This window comes from Rhodnius prolixus, unplaced genomic scaffold, assembly GCF_049639745.1.
Source record: "Rhodnius prolixus isolate KJV_2025 unplaced genomic scaffold, Rpr scaffold_25, whole genome shotgun sequence".
Taxonomy (NCBI): domain Eukaryota; kingdom Metazoa; phylum Arthropoda; class Insecta; order Hemiptera; family Reduviidae; genus Rhodnius; species Rhodnius prolixus.
This window is the reverse complement of record NW_027411585.1, coordinates 343,804-364,145: the sequence shown is the minus strand read 5'-3', so window position 1 is coordinate 364,145 and position 20,342 is coordinate 343,804. Positions and strand designations below refer to the sequence as shown.

Here is a 20,342-nt window from a genome sequence, read left to right as displayed (position 1 = left end):
ATTCTAAACAATACTAACGGAGATATAGACGATTGAAATTTGATGTGTTTGAAAACCACCAAACTTTAACCTTCCATATCTAATTTACTATTATCACTAAAACATTCCCACTGATATCAGTTGTAGAGCTATGTTTTCTCTATATCTTAGTAAAGAGCAGATTGAATTCTAAACAATACTAACGGAGATATAGACGTTTGAAATTTGATGTGTTTGAAAACCACCAAATTTTAACCTTCCATATCTAATTTACTATTATCACTAAAACATTCCCACTGATATCAGTTGTAGAGCTATGTTTTCTCTATATCTTAGTAAAGAGCAGATTGAATTCTAAACAATACTAACGGAGATATAGAAGATTGAAATTTAATGAATTTGAAAACCACCAAATTTTAACCTTCCATATCTAATTAACAATTGCCACTAAAACATTCCCACTGATATCAGTTGTAGAGCTATGTTTTCTCTATATCTTAGTAAAGAGTAGATTGAATTCTAAACAATACTAACGGAGATATAGACGATTGAAATTTGATGTGTTTGAAAACCACCAAATTTTAACCTTCCATATCTAATTAACTATTGTCACTAAAACATTCCCACTGATATCAGTTGTAGAGCTATGTTTTCTCTATATCTTAGTAAAGAGCAGATTGAATTCTAAACAATACTAACGGAGATATAGACGATTGAAATTTGATGTGTTTGAAAACCACCAAAGTTTAACCTTCCATATCTAATTTACTATTATCACTAAAACATTCCCACTGATATCAGTTGTAGAGCTATGTTTTCTCTATATCTTAGTAAAGAGCAGATTGAATTCTAAACAATTCTAACGGAGATATAGAAGATTGAAATTTAATGAATTTGAAAACCACCAAATTTTAACCTTCCATATCTAATTAACAATTGCCACTAAAACATTCTCACTGATATCAGTTGTAGAGCTATGTTTTCTCTATATCTTAGTAAAGAGAGGATTGAATTCTTAACAATTCTAACGGAGATATAGACGATTGAAATTTGATGTTTGAAAACCACCAAACTTTAACCTTCCATATCTAATTTACTATTATCACTAAAACATTCCCACTGATATCAGTTGTAGTGCTATGTTTTCTCTATATCTTAGTAAAGAGAGGATTAAATTCTAAACAATACTAACGGAGATATAGACGATTGAAATTTCATGTGTTTTAAAACCACCAAACTTTAACCTTCCATATCTAATTTACTATTATCACTAAAACATTCTCACTGATATCCGTTGTAGTGCTATGTTTTCTCTATATCTTAGTAAAGAGAGGATTAAATTCTAAACAATACAAACGGAGATATAGACGTTTGAAATTTGATGTGTTTGAAAACCACCAAATTTTAACCTTCCATATCTAATTTACTATTATCACTAAAACATTCCCACTGATATCAGTTGTAGAGCTATGTTTTCTCTATATCTTAGTAAAGAGCAGATTGAATTCTAAACAATACTAACGGAGATATAGACGATTGAAATTTGATGTGTTTGAAAACCACCAAAGTTTAACCTTCCATATCTAATTTACTATTAACACTAAAACATTCCCACTGATATCAGTTGTAGAGCTATGTTTTCTCTATATCTTAGTAAAGAGCAGATTGAATTCTAAACAATACTAACGGAGATATAGACGATTGAAATTTGATGAATTTGAAAACCACCAAAATTTAACCTTCCATAGCTAATTAACTATTGTCACTAAAACATCTCCAATTATATCAGTTGTAGAGCTATGTTTTCTCTATTTCTTAGTAAAGAGAGGATTGAATTCTAAACAATACAAACGGAGATATAGACGTTTGAAATTTGATGTGTTTGAAAACCACCAAATTTTAACCTTCCATATCTAATTTACTATTATCACTAAAACATTCCCACTGATATCAGTTGTAGAGCTATGTTTTCTCTATATCTTAGTAAAGAGAGGATTGAATTCTAAACAATACTAACGGAGATATAGACGATTGAAATTTGATGTGTTTGAAAACCACCAAATTTTAACCTTCCATATCTAATTTACTATTATCACTAAAACATTCCCACTGATATCAGTTGTAGAGCTATGTTTTCTCTATATCTTAGTAAAGAGCAGATTGAATTCTAAACAATACTAACGGAGATATAGACGATTGAAATTTGATGTGTTTGAAAACCACCAAATTTTAACCTTCCATATCTAATTTACTATTATCACTAAAACATTCCCACTGATATCAGTTGTAGAGCTATGTTTTCTCTATATCTTAGTAAAGAGAGGATTGAATTCTTAACAATTCTAACGGAGATATAGACGATTGAAATTTGATGTTTGAAAACCACCAAACTTTAACCTTCCATATCTAATTTACTATTATCACTTAAACATTCTTACTGATATCAGTTGTAGTGCTATGTTTTCTCTATATCTTAGTAAAGAGAGGATTGAATTCTAAACAATACAAACGGAGATATAGACGTATGAAATTTGATGTGTTTGAAAACCATCAAATTTTAACCTTCCATATCTAATTTACTATTATCACTAAAACATTCCCACTGATATCAGTTGTAGAGCTATGTTTTCTCTATATCTTAGTAAAGAGCAGATTGAATTCTAAACAATACTAACGGAGATATAAACGATTGAAATTTGAAGAATTTTAAAACCACCAAAATTTAACCTTCTATATCTAATTAACTATTGTCACTATAACATTCCCACTGATATCAGTTGTAGAGCTATGTTTTCTCTATATCTTAGTAAAGAGCAGATTGAATTCTAAACAATACTAACGGAGATATAGACGATTGAAATTTGATGTGTTTGAAAACCACCAAATTTTAACCTTCCATATCTAATTTACTATTATCACTAAAACATTCCCACTGATATCAGTTGTAGAGCTATGTTTTCTCTATATCTTAGTAAAGAGCAGATTGAATTCTAAACAATACTAACGGAGATATAGACGATTGAAATTTGATGAATTTGAAAACCACCAAATTTTAACCTTCTATATCTAATTAACTATTGTCACTAAAACATTCCCACTGATATCAGTTGTAGAGCTATGTTTTCTCTATATCTTAGTAAAGAGTAGATTGAATTCTAAACAATACTAACGGAGATATAGACGATTGAAATTTGATGTGTTTGAAAACCACCAAATTTTAACCTTCCATATCTAATTTACTATTATCACTAAAACATTCCCACTGATATCAGTTGTAGAGCTATGTTTTCTCTATATCTTAGTAAAGAGCAGATTGAATTCTAAACAATACTAACGGAGATATAGACGATTGAAATTTGATGTGTTTGAAAACCACCAAATTTTAACCTTCCATATCTAATTTACTATTATCACTAAAACATTCCCACTGATATCAGTTGTAGAGCTATGTTTTCTCTATATCTTAGTAAAGAGCAGATTGAATTCTAAACAATACAAACGGAGATATAGACGTTTGAAATTTGATGTGTTTGATAACCACAGAAATTTATCCTTCCACATCGCATAAAATTTAACCTTCTATATCGCAATAACTATTGTTACTAGAAGAATGCAATTTATGCCAGAGTTAGAGCTAACTTTTCTCGACAATTCGGTATTGATTTCACTGTAATCTAATCAGTATAAAGGGTGATATGAAGGTTTGAAATTTGAGTGATATTGAAAACCCTTAAGATTTAACCCTCCATATCTCAAAAACTAATGTAATTCTATCGATTTGATCTATCACTATTGATTTTTCTTTTTATAGAGGTATCGTTTCTCTACAATTCGGTATTGATTTTATTGCAATCTAATCAATACATAGGGAGATATAATGGTTTGAAATTTAATGAAATTTATCCTTCCATATCTCAAAAACTATTATTACTAGAACAATGCCAATTTTACCAGTTATAGAGCTAACTTTTCTCTACAATCCGGTAAAGGTTTCATTGAAATCTAATTAACCCAAAAAGAGATAAGGTTTGAAATTTAAACGTACTTGAAAATCCATAAAGTTAAATCTGTAATATTTTATTAACTATTGCAACTAAATATTTGTCACTCTAATGGATTAAGTAGTTGAATTTACAAGTAGGTAAATATTTTTTATAATTTCTTATAATGAATTTACATTAATTAAAACTGTATTGCTCAATGGATGACTTTTAGTGAGTTAAGCGAGCTGGACTGTAATGCAACTGTATTTTTGCAGTAAAATAAATAAAAACTAACTCGACGTCTCGGGGTCTGCTGAACGCCAAATCTTTGTTTACACTAATTATCCCAAGGGCTTTTCTCAGCCCAATCTAAAAATGGGTGTAATACCCTTTCAAATTGGATGTTCGTGCACTAAAGGGAATAAAGAGGATTTATCAATAAGCTTTTGGACCGAATCGATATCCTAATGTGGCTCTTCAGTGACTGGTATTGTCTAGAGAACGTAGAAGTGAATTAAGTTCACTATCGAGTTCAGATGAAGCCCATACAATCCTAGCGCTGGTCTCAGGATTCTCTGAACAGCTGATTGTAATTCACTTGAGTTGAAATGAGAAAGAGTTGGAATCCTATCCTGTCCTACAGTTCACGGGACTAAAAAATAAAAAAAAAGGTTATTTGTATGCCGGCGATGCACGGGAAAATTTTCGGGTGCCAGATACCTTAGATACTAACGCGCCTCAAATTAAAAAATAAAATAAAATGTTTAAGACGTACAATCAAGGATGAAACCGGAAGGAAATAAAACCAGCTTTAAGAACTATAAAAAACGTTTCACCACAACCGGTTTGATCACATTCTTCGCATTATATTCAATTAAGAAGATTTATGGCTAGAAAATGTTTTAATAAACTATATAGAAGAACCTTGTCAAGATAAGAAATCAAGTTTGACTTTATTTTAATGATGCATACTCCTAACAGTAGCTGTGCGCGGTCAGTGGGGACTCTTCTTGGTATCGATGGAGTGCGGATGCTGCGGATCCCTGGTCTCTCTACTCTGGCGAAGGAGAAACAAAATAAAACCTTTTCTCTGAACACTCACACGACTTCCATTTAATCCAATGATTATAGTTCTAATTGTGTTTCCATAATGCATCACAATTTTCGCAACTGAATGTTACTGGCCACGATCATCTTTGTATCGGTCGGGCTAAACGTAAATTAAAAGCAGGTGAGTAAAGTGTTAGCTATGCTACCTAACTGTGGCTTCCACCCTCCGGAAGTATGTTTTTAAATTGTATCTGTCGCTCCAAAAAATACTCAAAAATAATTAGTACCGGATAGCTGTTTCAAATAAAAGTGATTGCTTATTACGATCAAAATAGCTTTAAACAAACATCGTTGCCACCATTTCCAGCAACTGAATTGTTTCATCAGTTCACAAACAGTTCAGTGGCAACGTTTCCGCTGTTTTGCCGCCAACCCTCTTAAGACCACTTTTATTTATGATACAAAATCTTGTGGTTACGAACACTCCATACTTATTAAACTTTGTTTAGTTGAGTTTTTCTTCATCAAATGTAAATATGTGACTAAAAAAAGGTGAAACCAACTTTAAAGTTTCACCGGAGAGAAGTTCCTAAAGATCCAGTGAACGGGTATTCCTCAAACAGGAAGCTTTTCTATTGCTTTTAATACTCTGGGTAGCCTGCAGGTGGCAAATCTGTACTTTTTCTGCTGTAGCACTTTAGACAGAAAATCGTTGAAGCCAGTGCAGCTTGAAAAACTGAAATTTTAAGAAGAAACTGATCTGACCAAAAGTAATCATGCTAACTTTCAGTTGTAACACATTGTTTTTGAGATTTCTGCACCAAGATGTCATCTCAGTTATTTGTTTTAAATCCGTATGCAAATTACATGCAAATAGATTTACTACTTTAATTTGGGCGAGATTTAAAGTTAAATTACATCTCAGGGGGAGGAACTGGGTGTAAACTTCCTGAAAGGGTTCAATGAAGAGGGAGAAGCTTTTAAAAACTGCAGAATGTTATCAAGAATGAAATATGATTCAACATTCGAAGCTCGAAGAGAACGTGCGAGTAAGAGTGGGGAGAGGCAGGTCGGGGTGTTTCCACATCAGATTTGTTTAATTTGTTGTTGTGTAGGAAGACAAGCGAGTACACTTCAGGTAGACAGACAGACGGATGACCGCGGGGTTGAAGACTTGGATCTGAAGAAGCAACCAATACAGGACTATATATATAAGTGGCTGAACAACCTTGAACAGAGCAAAACAAAAATGTCCAACATGCTGGAGACGAGTCTATACCGGAGTCTACCTGATCTCCATCGGGTCCGATGTTCGTCTCCAATAGTCTATTTTTCTTTCAACCTGGAATCTACCTACCATCAATACTAGGCGACCAACTAACGCACACACACTGTCCTCACTGAAGAAGTACTGCTCTTTTTTAATTCTCACACAAAGATCTCCATACCTTCGTCTGGGGGGGAGCTCGGCCTGCCGACAACATATGTATATGTGGGTACGTGTTAGCAGATATATTGGGACCGGTTTGTACCTGATCCTCATTTCTAGTTCCTTTTATTTGAACTCATCTTGTTCTCGCCACACTCCACTCGCTTCTTACTCCAACCTACCATTTTTATTTCTCTTTTACCTCACAATTATCGTCAAAGACGGAGGACATATTGGTGTGAATACTCACACATTTCACTTCCTGCCAACTCCAAACTCACAACGCCAAGTTTAACTGAGTCACTGTTTCCCGCCCTCATCCAACGAAAACATGAAATGTACCTGGCCTTGTACAGAGTACAAAATTTTGTTTTCATGTTGGTACACGTAAAAATGTATTTCCAGCCAACCTGATCTAAAGACCAGTATGCACAAATTTTCGCAATGGAATATCGTACCAACATAAAATTCTTTGATTTGAATTTCAGTTTTGCTTAATATGCAAAACTTTGGCTGTTATGATAAAAATATTATCAATCAATATTTTTCCTTTAGTTGAATGAACTGTTTGCATTGATATTTCACTTCAATCAATACTCATTACATGAAATTCACTTTTCAATATGTAACGGTATTTAATCGAGTGTTGACTGAGTGAAGTGATTTCAACAATCAACAATTTTTTAGTAGTATGTTAAACATTGAAAATTTGGAACGATCTTAGAACTCCCTTTTAATAAAAGTGAGAGAAAGTAGAGTAAAGGAGCCGAGCAGATCGCGTCTGGTGCCTATCAAGGCTGCCAATTGAAAGACTCGTGGTGTACAACCCGTTCTTTCTTGTTGACAACACTGTGTTATACAATATGTTAAGTACGTTGTGGTGGTAGCAATGAGGCGATGGCAGCGCACTGAGTAGGCGTCACTGAAGGTAACTACATCCCACACTGTTTAGTTTTCATCATCGCCACAACACAAAAATTAATAAAAATAAAAATGAAAGAATTTTTAATACCAATTTAAGTATCGACATGCCAGCAAACTAGTTTGTTTGCTCGCTTTTCACTACATAAGGCGTATTTTAGAAGAGAATTCTTTGTCAGAAGGTTAGTAGTATTGGGTAGTGTCCGTACTTCTGTCGGTCCACAAAGCAATTCGAATTAAGCCTATCCCAGAACTGGGGGGAGCTCGGCCTGTAAAAATTGTTTCAAATAGTCGAGATCAAATTTATTATTTAATTCAGTAATAACTCCAAGTTTAATGGATATAATTAGCCTGCGTGCCCCTCGAATCAGATGATTTCTGCCCGGTAGAGTGGTCCGACTGCCTCCAACTACTTCCCAGGTAGAACCTCGGAAAGCCTAGATGTATATTTGCGGCAAGGCATGGTTAGTCAAACTGAGTGAAGTAAGTAAAGTGAGTAAGTATAGCTGACCTGGCCGTACTGGGCGGACATATCGTGGCGGTCCTGCAGGGCGACCACGCTGGCTGTGGCCGTAGCGGTTGCAGTGGCTGCAGCCACCATGGCGGCGGCAGAGATGGCGCCACCGTAGCCCTGGTCCGGCCCCGCCCCCGCAGGCACTCCGCCTCCGGCCGCGCCGCTCACCACTCCATAGCTGCCCACACTGCAACACAAAAACAAATTATAAGTGCACTCAACATTATTATTATTATAAGTTTCGAACAGAAAACTTTGGGGTTTAACTTTGTGTTCTAATAATAATTTACGATATTTTTGAATTTGCAGTAATCAGCTGCATATGGGAAGGGAGATGCACCTTTGTTATCTAAATCAAGGGTTACCAAATCTTCACCGTCGATTTCTTTCAGAATTCCTGGAGCCTACATCGCTTTATCTTGTTTACAACTACCTTTTTAGATAGTTGATTTCTGATTATAACATTCTGCTCTGATTAGGAATCTTCTGAATACAACTTTGGCATTTTTTCAGATTGCTTACTGGTATCGGCGACAAATCAGCTGGGAATCGTGGAGTACCAACATCAGGTGCTTAGGGCAGCATCAGGATCGGCTTTAAATTATGTTACGTTCAGTTAAAACTTTTGGTAAGCTGAATCAGAATATCCAATCGCGATTAACGTTAGTGAAAACGGACACAGGTGCCAAGGGCAAGGTTGAACGTAGTTTACTAGCCACATATTTGTTTTGATCAATGTCTCCGGGTGGACAGATAAGGAAATTAGGATTGTAAACAAACATGTGGACATTAATATTCCAATGCGATAATACGAAGGAGTCATTTTAATTAAAATCCCTAACATGTTTCCGCGAAATGAAAAAGTAAAACAGAGTGTACACTGCTTTGGTACTCTCTATAACCGCCAGAGTGCAACAGTTTTTTGGAACGTCGATCATAATATGCTTTGTGAAATCGTACCCTCCGTTCAGATGAACACAACTGTACTTCGATCCTAATCCAAAGTTTAGCTTGGTAGTGCCGTCTATGGAAGGAGAAGAAAAAAACCCAGGACCTAGTAAAAAGATGTTCTCCTACTAGAAGGCACCGGCACACTAAGTCAGTTCCTGCACCGGATATAGAGCTCGCCCCTAACCTAACTGGGTAAATAGCGTACAAACATAAACGAAAACGTTTGGAATCTTTTTTGAGAAAATTATATTTCCACTGGGCAAACTAGCAGAAACCACAGCATCAGAATGGACCACAAATCGATGTATCCTATTTGTGTGAAATAGAACTTCATGAATTACTGTTATCGACATATCGCATTTTGTCTAAACAGTGTGATTCTGAAGGAAGCGCAAAATAGGAAACCAACATGGTTACCAACCTTCACAAGAGATAAAGGAAAGTCTGAAGAGTAATTAACCAATCAAGTTAAATAGTTTCTGTATAAACAGGAAAGTGAAACCATTGTAGATTTCACATTCAACCGAGGGGTGGGGTTAGATTGCTTTTCCGGTAGAGTTGAGCAATTCACTGGAAGAGCTAACGACGCGGCTTCTGCAGAGCCAATCAGCTCTCTCTCTTCTCTCATATCTAATTGCAGAAATGCATTGTTGCTAGTCGTCATCAGACTTACAGACAAACTAGTGGAACTGGCAATCCCTGAGCACTCACTGGTGGTTAGCGAGCACTTTGAGAAAGCGGAACTATGTCTTGCTTTGAGTGACGTCATCACTGAACAGTAAAAGTAGCTCTACTGGGATGTAGACGGTCGCTAGAGCTCATTCTGTCACAAGTGAAATATCTTGGATCAACAGAATATTATCACAACTTTCACTCTCCGTAATTTACGTAATTATGTTTTCTCATTCTTAGACTTTGTACTAGAAAATTCGCTTTTATAAATGAATAATGCTGGAAGAAGGTTACGTCACAGCTCACCTCTGATGATGGACCAATTCAGGAGACTTGCCTGCATCGATAGATAAAATCAATGATTTTTTTTTTCTCCAAATTCCAGACTGCTGCAACATTTCTGTTCCAGAGATGGTACTCGGGAAAAGTAATGCATTAGTATACCTCACACTCCACTATCACATCTATGTTATGATAGCCGGCAGATCCCCCTGATAAACACCTTTTATCTGGCAAGGAGGTTTTGTTCCGGATAAACAAGTACACGTGTGTGTGCTTTAGCCGGTGAGTGGAAGGGAATCGTTATCAGTGATAAGGGAACTCGTTTATTGGACGTGTTGGTGATAACTTTGATATAGCTTTTTTTTAACAAAGTACTTACAGGAAGTGTAGGGTTAATCTCAGAGAAGCGAAGCCTAGATAAGAATTGATGATAGGATGAATTTATTCAAAGTTAGCCGAAGATGTACTGTGGCAGTCTTGAAACAGCGATCCGTGAGGCTGACGAGTGACCTTTAGTTCCCGTATTAGTCATCTAGTCCAAATATCTCGGCTCAGATTGATACGGACTTTTCTTAGAATAATTGCCACATATTTTTATTTATTTATATGGATTTATTAAAGTGAAAGGAAATCAAGTGAGTCTACACAACACACACCAAAGAAACATGAAAATGGTCAGATTTCCCGGAGGCAATGAATTTCCCAAAGAATTGAGTCCCTGACTAAGAAAACATGATATTTTAGAAATGGATTTTTGTGTGTGATATTTCGGTACACCGCAACTCAAACTGGAGAAGACGCACAAAGCCTAATTTGACATTTTTCATAGCAGCGTCACGGTGACATGACAGTACAGTTTTCCGATTCGAATTTTTAGTATTTCGAATTTCTAGGTAACAGCTGCGACGCGTATCCTGAAACTCGAAATGAAAGTGTTAGCTATGGTTCCGATCTTTGGAAGATGCACACGACTGCCAGCTGGAACTCTAGAAAATGATCGTCATCTATCCCTTTTGTCGGTCTTTTTCTTTTTTCTTTGACTCTTAAACTTCCGGTTTGAAACAAAGCTTAGGAGCAAGAGAAATTAGCGTGTTGAGTGCTTACAACAGGGTAAGCATAGCTTACGCCTTGAAGCTCAAGCACTTGTGTTTCCAGCGAAATTACAGAATCAGACAAGATGGTAAGAAAAAGATTAAAAGTAAACATTAGCGGATGAATGTATCCTCGCGAGATATATAGTACGAGTGTGGTGGAGGTGGTGACTAGTCCTGCGCTGGTCGCGCACCAAGAGGAGTGGGGACAGAAAGGCTAGAGATTGGAATGTGAAACGGGCCGTGTTGTCGATTTCTATTGTCAATTAACGGCCGGGGGCGACCTGGCCGTGCGGGGGAGAACATTCACCCCTAGGTGGGGCAGTGTCACCGCCACTGTATCTCCAGCCACATCATACTCCCACAGGATAATGGTCCGTGCAGTCTTTGCCAGCGGTGCATTCATTTCAACTCTGCCAACTTCTTTTACTTCTTCCATTCACTTATCATTTCCCAATTTCTTTAAAAAATCATCAGGTGCGACTTTCCCATACATTCTCACGGTAGAGGGCCGTCGAAGTATCCACAGAATCCTGTTCGCTAACTCTTGCTGACATCATACATCTCACTTAAAGGCCCTAAAGAAAAATTTGCCAAAAATATTATGAAAATTAAAGTTATGGATCCGCGTCTGTAGAAGGGCAAGAAAAGCAAAAATACATTTAGGAAAGTGGTATTTTCTTCCTGTCCTGATCAAAGTTTGTTTTTCTCGTTTTCACCTGTTGTTCTATTCGCCACTTATTGTTTTACACTCTAAACAATTATAAGAACCCATTCAGCTTCTCAGAAAACACTTGCAATCGCCTCGTCCAGCGCTACTTAAACTATGGGTCGCGAGAGACTTTTTGGAGGTCGTGTAAATATATTGGGAACTGATAATTTAATTCCTCCGTAGGTATTTCATGAAGAATCAATTTATGCAATAAAAATTTTCACAACAAAAATTAATTTAATTCTTAACTAAACCGTCTTATTTCGACCAGTTCTTCTATTCAATCAATATTAGGCACATGATAATTGAAATAAAACATATTCTGCAATCATTCATAAATCGTAGTTGATGGTTTACCGTAAAATAAACCTTCAAAAAAATTTATTATTATTTTTGCATAATTTCATTCTTTATTAAATACCTATAGAGGAAAAAATAGTGAAAAAAATCTAAAGTACGATTTTGACGTGAATAAAAGACGTAAAAAGTCATAATGGTGGAACGTAGAAATGGTAAGTGGGCGTGTTATTGAGTTTGGATTGCCCCCACTCTACATACGGTTCTATTGGCCAGTATACACGCCCACAAGGCGTTTATTCCATCCGCCATTAAGACTTTTAATGCCTATTTCATCAAATAAAACAATAGTTTAGAATTTTTTTACTATTTTTCCCTTCGTAGGTATTTCATGAAGAATCAATTTATGCAATAAAAATTTTCACACAAAAATTAATTTAATTCTTAACTAAACCGTCTTATTTCGACCAGTTCTTCTATTCAATCAATATTAGGCACACGATAATTGAAATAAAACATATTCTGCAATCATTCATAAATCGTAGTTGATGGTTTACCGTAAAATAAACCTTCAAAAAAATTTATTATTATTTTTGCATAATTTCATTCTTTATTAAATACCTATAGAGGAAAAAATAGTGAAAAAAATCTAAAGTACGATTTTGACGTGAATAAAAGGCGTAAAAAGTCTTAATGGTGGAACGTAGAAATGGTAAGTGGGCGTGTTATTGAGTTTGGATTGCCCCCACTCTACATACGGTTCTATTGGCCAGTATACACGCTCACAAGGCGTTTATTCCATCCGCCATTAAGACTTTTAATGCCTATTTTATCGAATAAAACAATAGTTTAGAATTTTTTTACTATTTTTCCCTTCGTAGGTATTTCATGAAGAATCAATTTATGCAATAAAAATTTTCACACAAAAATTAATTTAATTCTTAACTAAACCGTCTTATTTCGACCAGTTCTTCTATTCAATCAATATTAGGCACACGATAATTGAAATAAAACATATTCTGCAATCATTCATAAATCGTAGTTGATGGTTTACCGTAAAATAAACCTTCAAAAAAATTTATTATTATTTTTGCATAATTTCATTCTTTATTAAATACCTATAGAGGAAAAAATAGTGAAAAAAATCTAAAGTACGATTTTGACGTGAATAAAAGGCGTAAAAAGTCTTAATGGTGGAACGTAGAAATGGTAAGTGGGCGTGTTATTGAGTTTGGATTGCCCCCACTCTACATACGGTTCTATTGGCCAGTATACACGCCCACAAGGCGTTTATTCCATCCGCCATTAAGACTTTTAATGCCTATTTCATCAAATAAAACAATAGTTTAGAATTTTTTTACTATTTTTCCCTTCGTAGGTATTTCATGAAGAATCAATTTATGCAATAAAAATTTTCACACAAAAATTAATTTAATTCTTAACTAAACCGTCTTATTTCGACCAGTTCTTCTATTCAATCAATATTAGGCACACGATAATTGAAATAAAACATATTCTGCAATCATTCATAAATCGTAGTTGATGGTTTACCGTAAAATAAACCTTCAAAAAAATTTATTATTATTTTTGCATAATTTCATTCTTTATTAAATACCTATAGAGGAAAAAATAGTGAAAAAAATCTAAAGTACGATTTTGACGTGAATAAAAGGCGTAAAAAGTCATAATGGTGGAACGTAGAAATGGTAAGTGGGCGTGTTATTGAGTTTGGATTGCCCCCACTCTACATACGGTTCTATTGGCCAGTATACACGCCCACAAGGCGTTTATTCCATCCGCCATTAAGACTTTTAATGCCTATTTCATCAAATAAAACAATAGTTTAGAATTTTTTTACTATTTTTCCCTTCGTAGGTATTTCATGAAGAATCAATTTATGCAATAAAAATTTTCACACAAAAATTAATTTAATTCTTAACTAAACCGTCTTATTTCGACCAGTTCTTCTATTCAATCAATATTAGGCACACGATAATTGAAATAAAACATATTCTGCAATCATTCATAAATCGTAGTTGATGGTTTACCGTAAAATAAACCTTCAAAAAAATTTATTATTATTTTTGCATAATTTCATTCTTTATTAAATACCTATAGAGGAAAAAATAGTGAAAAAAATCTAAAGTACGATTTTGACGTGAATAAAAGGCGTAAAAAGTCTTAATGGTGGAACGTAGAAATGGTAAGTGGGCGTGTTATTGAGTTTGGATTGCCCCCACTCTACATACGGTTCTATTGGCCAGTATACACGCTCACAAGGCGTTTATTCCATCCGCCATTAAGACTTTTAATGCCTATTTTATCGAATAAAACAATAGTTTAGAATTTTTTTACTATTTTTCCCTTCGTAGGTATTTCATGAAGAATCAATTTATGCAATAAAAATTTTCACACAAAAATTAATTTAATTCTTAACTAAACCGTCTTATTTCGACCAGTTCTTCTATTCAATCAATATTAGGCACACGATAATTGAAATAAAACATATTCTGCAATCATTCATAAATCGTAGTTGATGGTTTACCGTAAAATAAACCTTCAAAAAAATTTATTATTATTTTTGCATAATTTCATTCTTTATTAAATACCTATAGAGGAAAAAATAGTGAAAAAAATCTAAAGTACGATTTTGACGTGAATAAAAGGCGTAAAAAGTCTTAATGGTGGAACGTAGAAATGGTAAGTGGGCGTGTTATTGAGTTTGGATTGCCCCCACTCTACATACGGTTCTATTGGCCAGTATACACGCTCACAAGGCGTTTATTCCATCCGCCATTAAGACTTTTAATGCCTATTTTATCGAATAAAACAATAGTTTAGAATTTTTTTACTATTTTTCCCTTCGTAGGTATTTCATGAAGAATCAATTTATGCAATAAAAATTTTCACACAAAAATTAATTTAATTCTTAACTAAACCGTCTTATTTCGACCAGTTCTTCTATTCAATCAATATTAGGCACACGATAATTGAAATAAAACATATTCTGCAATCATTCATAAATCGTAGTTGATGGTTTACCGTAAAATAAACCTTCAAAAAAATTTATTATTATTTTTGCATAATTTCATTCTTTATTAAATACCTATAGAGGAAAAAATAGTGAAAAAAATCTAAAGTACGATTTTGACGTGAATAAAAGGCGTAAAAAGTCTTAATGGTGGAACGTAGAAATGGTAAGTGGGCGTGTTATTGAGTTTGGATTGCCCCCACTCTACATACGGTTCTATTGGCCAGTATACACGCTCACAAGGCGTTTATTCCATCCGCCATTAAGACTTTTAATGCCTATTTTATCGAATAAAACAATAGTTTAGAATTTTTTTACTATTTTTCCCTTCGTAGGTATTTCATGAAGAATCAATTTATGCAATAAAAATTTTCACACAAAAATTAATTTAATTCTTAACTAAACCGTCTTATTTCGACCAGTTCTTCTATTCAATCAATATTAGGCACACGATAATTGAAATAAAACATATTCTGCAATCATTCATAAATCGTAGTTGATGGTTTACCGTAAAATAAACCTTCAAAAAAATTTATTATTATTTTTGCATAATTTCATTCTTTATTAAATACCTATAGAGGAAAAAATAGTGAAAAAAATCTAAAGTACGATTTTGACGTGAATAAAAGGCGTAAAAAGTCTTAATGGTGGAACGTAGAAATGGTAAGTGGGCGTGTTATTGAGTTTGGATTGCCCCCACTCTACATACGGTTCTATTGGCCAGTATACACGCCCACAAGGCGTTTATTCCATCCGCCATTAAGACTTTTAATGCCTATTTCATCAAATAAAACAATAGTTTAGAATTTTTTTACTATTTTTCCCTTCGTAGGTATTTCATGAAGAATCAATTTATGCAATAAAAATTTTCACACAAAAATTAATTTAATTCTTAACTAAACCGTCTTATTTCGACCAGTTCTTCTATTCAATCAATATTAGGCACACGATAATTGAAATAAAACATATTCTGCAATCATTCATAAATCGTAGTTGATGGTTTACCGTAAAATAAACCTTCAAAAAAATTTATTATTATTTTTGCATAATTTCATTCTTTATTAAATACCTATAGAGGAAAAAATAGTGAAAAAAATCTAAAGTACGATTTTGACGTGAATAAAAGGCGTAAAAAGTCATAATGGTGGAACGTAGAAATGGTAAGTGGGCGTGTTATTGAGTTTGGATTGCCCCCACTCTACATACGGTTCTATTGGCCAGTATACACGCCCACAAGGCGTTTATTCCATCCGCCATTAAGACTTTTAATGCCTATTTCATCAAATAAAACAATAGTTTAGAATTTTTTTACTATTTTTCCCTTCGTAGGTATTTCATGAAGAATCAATTTATGCAATAAAAATTTTCACACAAAAATTAATTTAATTCTTAACTAAACCGTCTTATTTCGACCAGTTCTTCTATTCAATCAATATTAGGCACACGATAATTGAAATAAAACATATTCTGCAATCATTCATAAATCGTAGTTGATGGTTTACCGTAAAATAAACCTTCAAAAAAATTTATTATTATTTTTGCATAATTTCATTCTTTATTAAATACCTATAGAGGAAAAAATAGTGAAAAAAATCTAAAGTACGATTTTGACGTGAATAAAAGGCGTAAAAAGTCATAATGGTGGAACGTAGAAATGGTAAGTGGGCGTGTTATTGAGTTTGGATTGCCCCCACTCTACATACGGTTCTATTGGCCAGTATACACGCTCACAAGGCGTTTATTCCATCCGCCATTAAGACTTTTAATGCCTATTTTATCGAATAAAACAATAGTTTAGAATTTTTTTACTATTTTTTTCTCCGTAGGTATTTCATGAAGAATCAATTTATGCAATAAAAATTTTCACAACAAAAATTAATTTAATTCTTAACTAAACCGTCTTATTTCGACATGTTCTTCTATTCAATCAATATTAGGCACATGATAATTTAAATAAAACATATTCTGCAATCATTCATAAATCGTAGTTGATGATTTACCGTAAAATAAACCATCAAAAAAATTTATTATTATTTTTGCATAGTTTCATTCTTTATTAAATACCTATGGAGGAAAAAATAGTGAAAAAAATCTAAAGTACGATTTTGACGTGAATAAAAGGCGTAAAAAGTCATAATGGTGGAACGTAGAAATGGTAAGTGGGCGTGTTATTGAGTTTGGATTGCCCCCACTCTACATACGGTTCTATTGGCCAGTATACACGCCCACAAGGCGTTTATTCCATCCGCCATTAAGACTTTTAATGCCTATTTCATCAAATAAAACAATAGTTTAGAATTTTTTTACTATTTTTCCCTTCGTAGGTATTTCATGAAGAATCAATTTATGCAATAAAAATTTTCACACAAAAATTAATTTAATTCTTAACTAAACCGTCTTATTTCGACCAGTTCTTCTATTCAATCAATATTAGGCACACGATAATTGAAATAAAACATATTCTGCAATCATTCATAAATCGTAGTTGATGGTTTACCGTAAAATAAACCATCAAAAAAATTTATTATTATTTTTGCATAGTTTCATTCTTTATTAAATACCTATGGAGGAAAAAATAGTGAAAAAAATCTAAAGTACGATTTTGACGTGAATAAAAGGCGTAAAAAGTCTTAATGGTGGAACGTAGAAATGGTAAGTGGGCGTGTTATTGAGTTTGGATTGCCCCCACTCTACATACGGTTCTATTGGCCAGTATACACGCCCACAAGGCGTTTATTCCATCCGCCATTAAGACTTTTAATGCCTATTTCATCAAATAAAACAATAGTTTAGAATTTTTTTACTATTTTTCCCTTCGTAGGTATTTCATGAAGAATCAATTTATGCAATAAAAATTTTCACACAAAAATTAATTTAATTCTTAACTAAACCGTCTTATTTCGACCAGTTCTTCTATTCAATCAATATTAGGCACACGATAATTGAAATAAAACATATTCTGCAATCATTCATAAATCGTAGTTGATGGTTTACCGTAAAATAAACCATCAAAAAAATTTATTATTATTTTTGCATAGTTTCATTCTTTATTAAATACCTATGGAGGAAAAAATAGTGAAAAAAATCTAAAGTACGATTTTGACGTGAATAAAAGGCGTAAAAAGTCTTAATGGTGGAACGTAGAAATGGTAAGTGGGCGTGTTATTGAGTTTGGATTGCCCCCACTCTACATACGGTTCTATTGGCCAGTATACACGCCCACAAGGCGTTTATTCCATCCGCCATTAAGACTTTTAATGCCTATTTTATCGAATAAAACAATAGTTTAGAATTTTTTTACTATTTTTCCCTTCGTAGGTATTTCATGAAGAATCAATTTATGCAATAAAAATTTTCACACAAAAATTAATTTAATTCTTAACTAAACCGTCTTATTTCGACCAGTTCTTCTATTCAATCAATATTAGGCACACGATAATTGAAATAAAACATATTCTGCAATCATTCATAAATCGTAGTTGATGGTTTACCGTAAAATAAACCTTCAAAAAAATTTATTATTATTTTTGCATAATTTCATTCTTTATTAAATACCTATAGAGGAAAAAATAGTGAAAAAAATCTAAAGTACGATTTTGACGTGAATAAAAGGCGTAAAAAGTCTTAATGGTGGAACGTAGAAATGGTAAGTGGGCGTGTTATTGAGTTTGGATTGCCCCCACTCCACTTATAGCCTAATCATTAGGTTTTAGGATGTAAAGAGGTCGGCAAGAAATGTTTCTTTAAAAAGAGGTCGCGGTTGCAATAAGTTTAAGAAGCACTGGCCTAGTCGATACGTAAAATCGATTTCCAGTTGATCATCGACTTGACATAATATGTACCCAACTTCTTTCTTTAATCTTACCCACTCCTTATCCACTGATTCGCCGAAAGTCTTACACAAACTGTCCCCTTCGTTGGGGGGGGGCTTCATCTAAGTATGTGGTTTTCGGCTGTCCTTCATGCAACAGACGTAAATCCACAACTGTTAAAAATGAAACTATTAACAACATTGGTGAATTTCTTTTGAAGAATTTTATGTTGGAAAATATTTCAAAGACCACGTAAAGAAACTACGACAGATCTGATCTACGTTATTGCAATGTAGGAAACCTAAATTTCATTGATAACCTCACCATCTCCTGAGAACTGTCTTAATACAGGGTATTTATGAGTGCGTTGGAGACTCGTGAGTTCATCAGTTCGAACATTACAAAGCTAAACATCCTTCGTCGTCGGTCAACTGGCAATACAAGAGGCTGTGGTGGATTTGAGAGACAAGTTGAAAGGAAGAACGCAGAGAAGAAGGCCATAGTTTCTCTCCTCCCACTCGCATTGTTGCCAACACAAATAGTTAGGGAGAAACTTGGTTTAGTTATTTTTTTTGTGTGTGCCCCAGGATTAGAGGCCGATTGTTGTGTACACAGCGACATATCGGCCAGAACAAGACGGTAACTAGGACCGACCTCCCCTCCCCTCTCCGATAGAAACCCACACTTTCTATCAGTTTCACAACTAGATGACGCTTGCGTAACTCTGACAAGCGCGCCCTCTGTTGTTTATGTATTTATTTCGCAGTTTTGTCAGTCTACAGTTCGCTAAATTTCATTCATAAAACTCATAAAAACCACATTTATCAGTTTTATCAGAAAATAAAAGTTCGTTACTTTTAGAAAGAAAAATACGGAACACGCAACCTTGCTATAACGGTGAGGTCTAGCCCGTAGCTGATCGCCAGCCAGCCTTTATTAATAAATCAACGCCAAACTTTATTTTAGGGTTCATTTTTAAATTAATATTAAAATTTAAAACTGAATAAAACAGTCATCCTATTGAAGATCTTCACCGGAAATGTTATCCGGTGAAGAAATCCCCCCTCTTCCTTTCCTGAAACTTGCACGACTTTTTCGAAACACTATTTATGTAAACAAATGATCGTGGAACTTAGAATTGATACCATGAGACCACTTTACCGAATAGATTCTCAATATTTTTGTATTTTGTCTTAAACAGCTCCTAGTTTGTGTTTCCAAAATCGCAAAAGTAAAACTTTATTTTGAAACATTTTTCTTAAAAATTTCGATCAGGGGGGGGGCACTTTAAGGTGAGGCTTTCCTTTATTATTTATTGTAACTTCCGGTTCTATCATCAATGTAGAGTACATTTATTCTAATCTCATGTTTTTTTATAGAGAGGAATAATTGTGAAAACTATAATAACAGACCCCCAAGGTCTAGAACATGTTGTAGCCTTTATATCTTCATGTATTTTTGTATTTTATTAATTCCGTTAATATGCCAGTGTAAAAGTTTCATTTTGTACATACATTTCGCTAAAGACTTTTTCTTCGCTTAACAATAGGGGCATAAATGTGAGGTAACTTTCTGAGTTAAAAACATAAAAGATTAACTAGAATTATCTCTTATCTAA

The 20,342-nt window shown here is 34.0% G+C and overlaps 1 protein-coding gene across 2 annotated transcripts in view; it reads right to left on the bottom strand.

The window, feature by feature from the left end:
- tna (Zinc finger MIZ domain-containing protein tonalli) overlaps window positions 1-20,342 on the bottom strand; it is a 134,238-nt gene that overhangs the window by 27,815 nt on the left and 86,081 nt on the right. For both annotated transcript variants that reach the window (XM_074116727.1, XM_074116728.1), the window contains exon 3: window positions 7,874-8,063. In XM_074116727.1, the coding sequence (XP_073972828.1) occupies window positions 7,874-8,063 (190 nt within the window). The remainder of the gene's footprint in view (window positions 1-7,873; window positions 8,064-20,342) is intronic.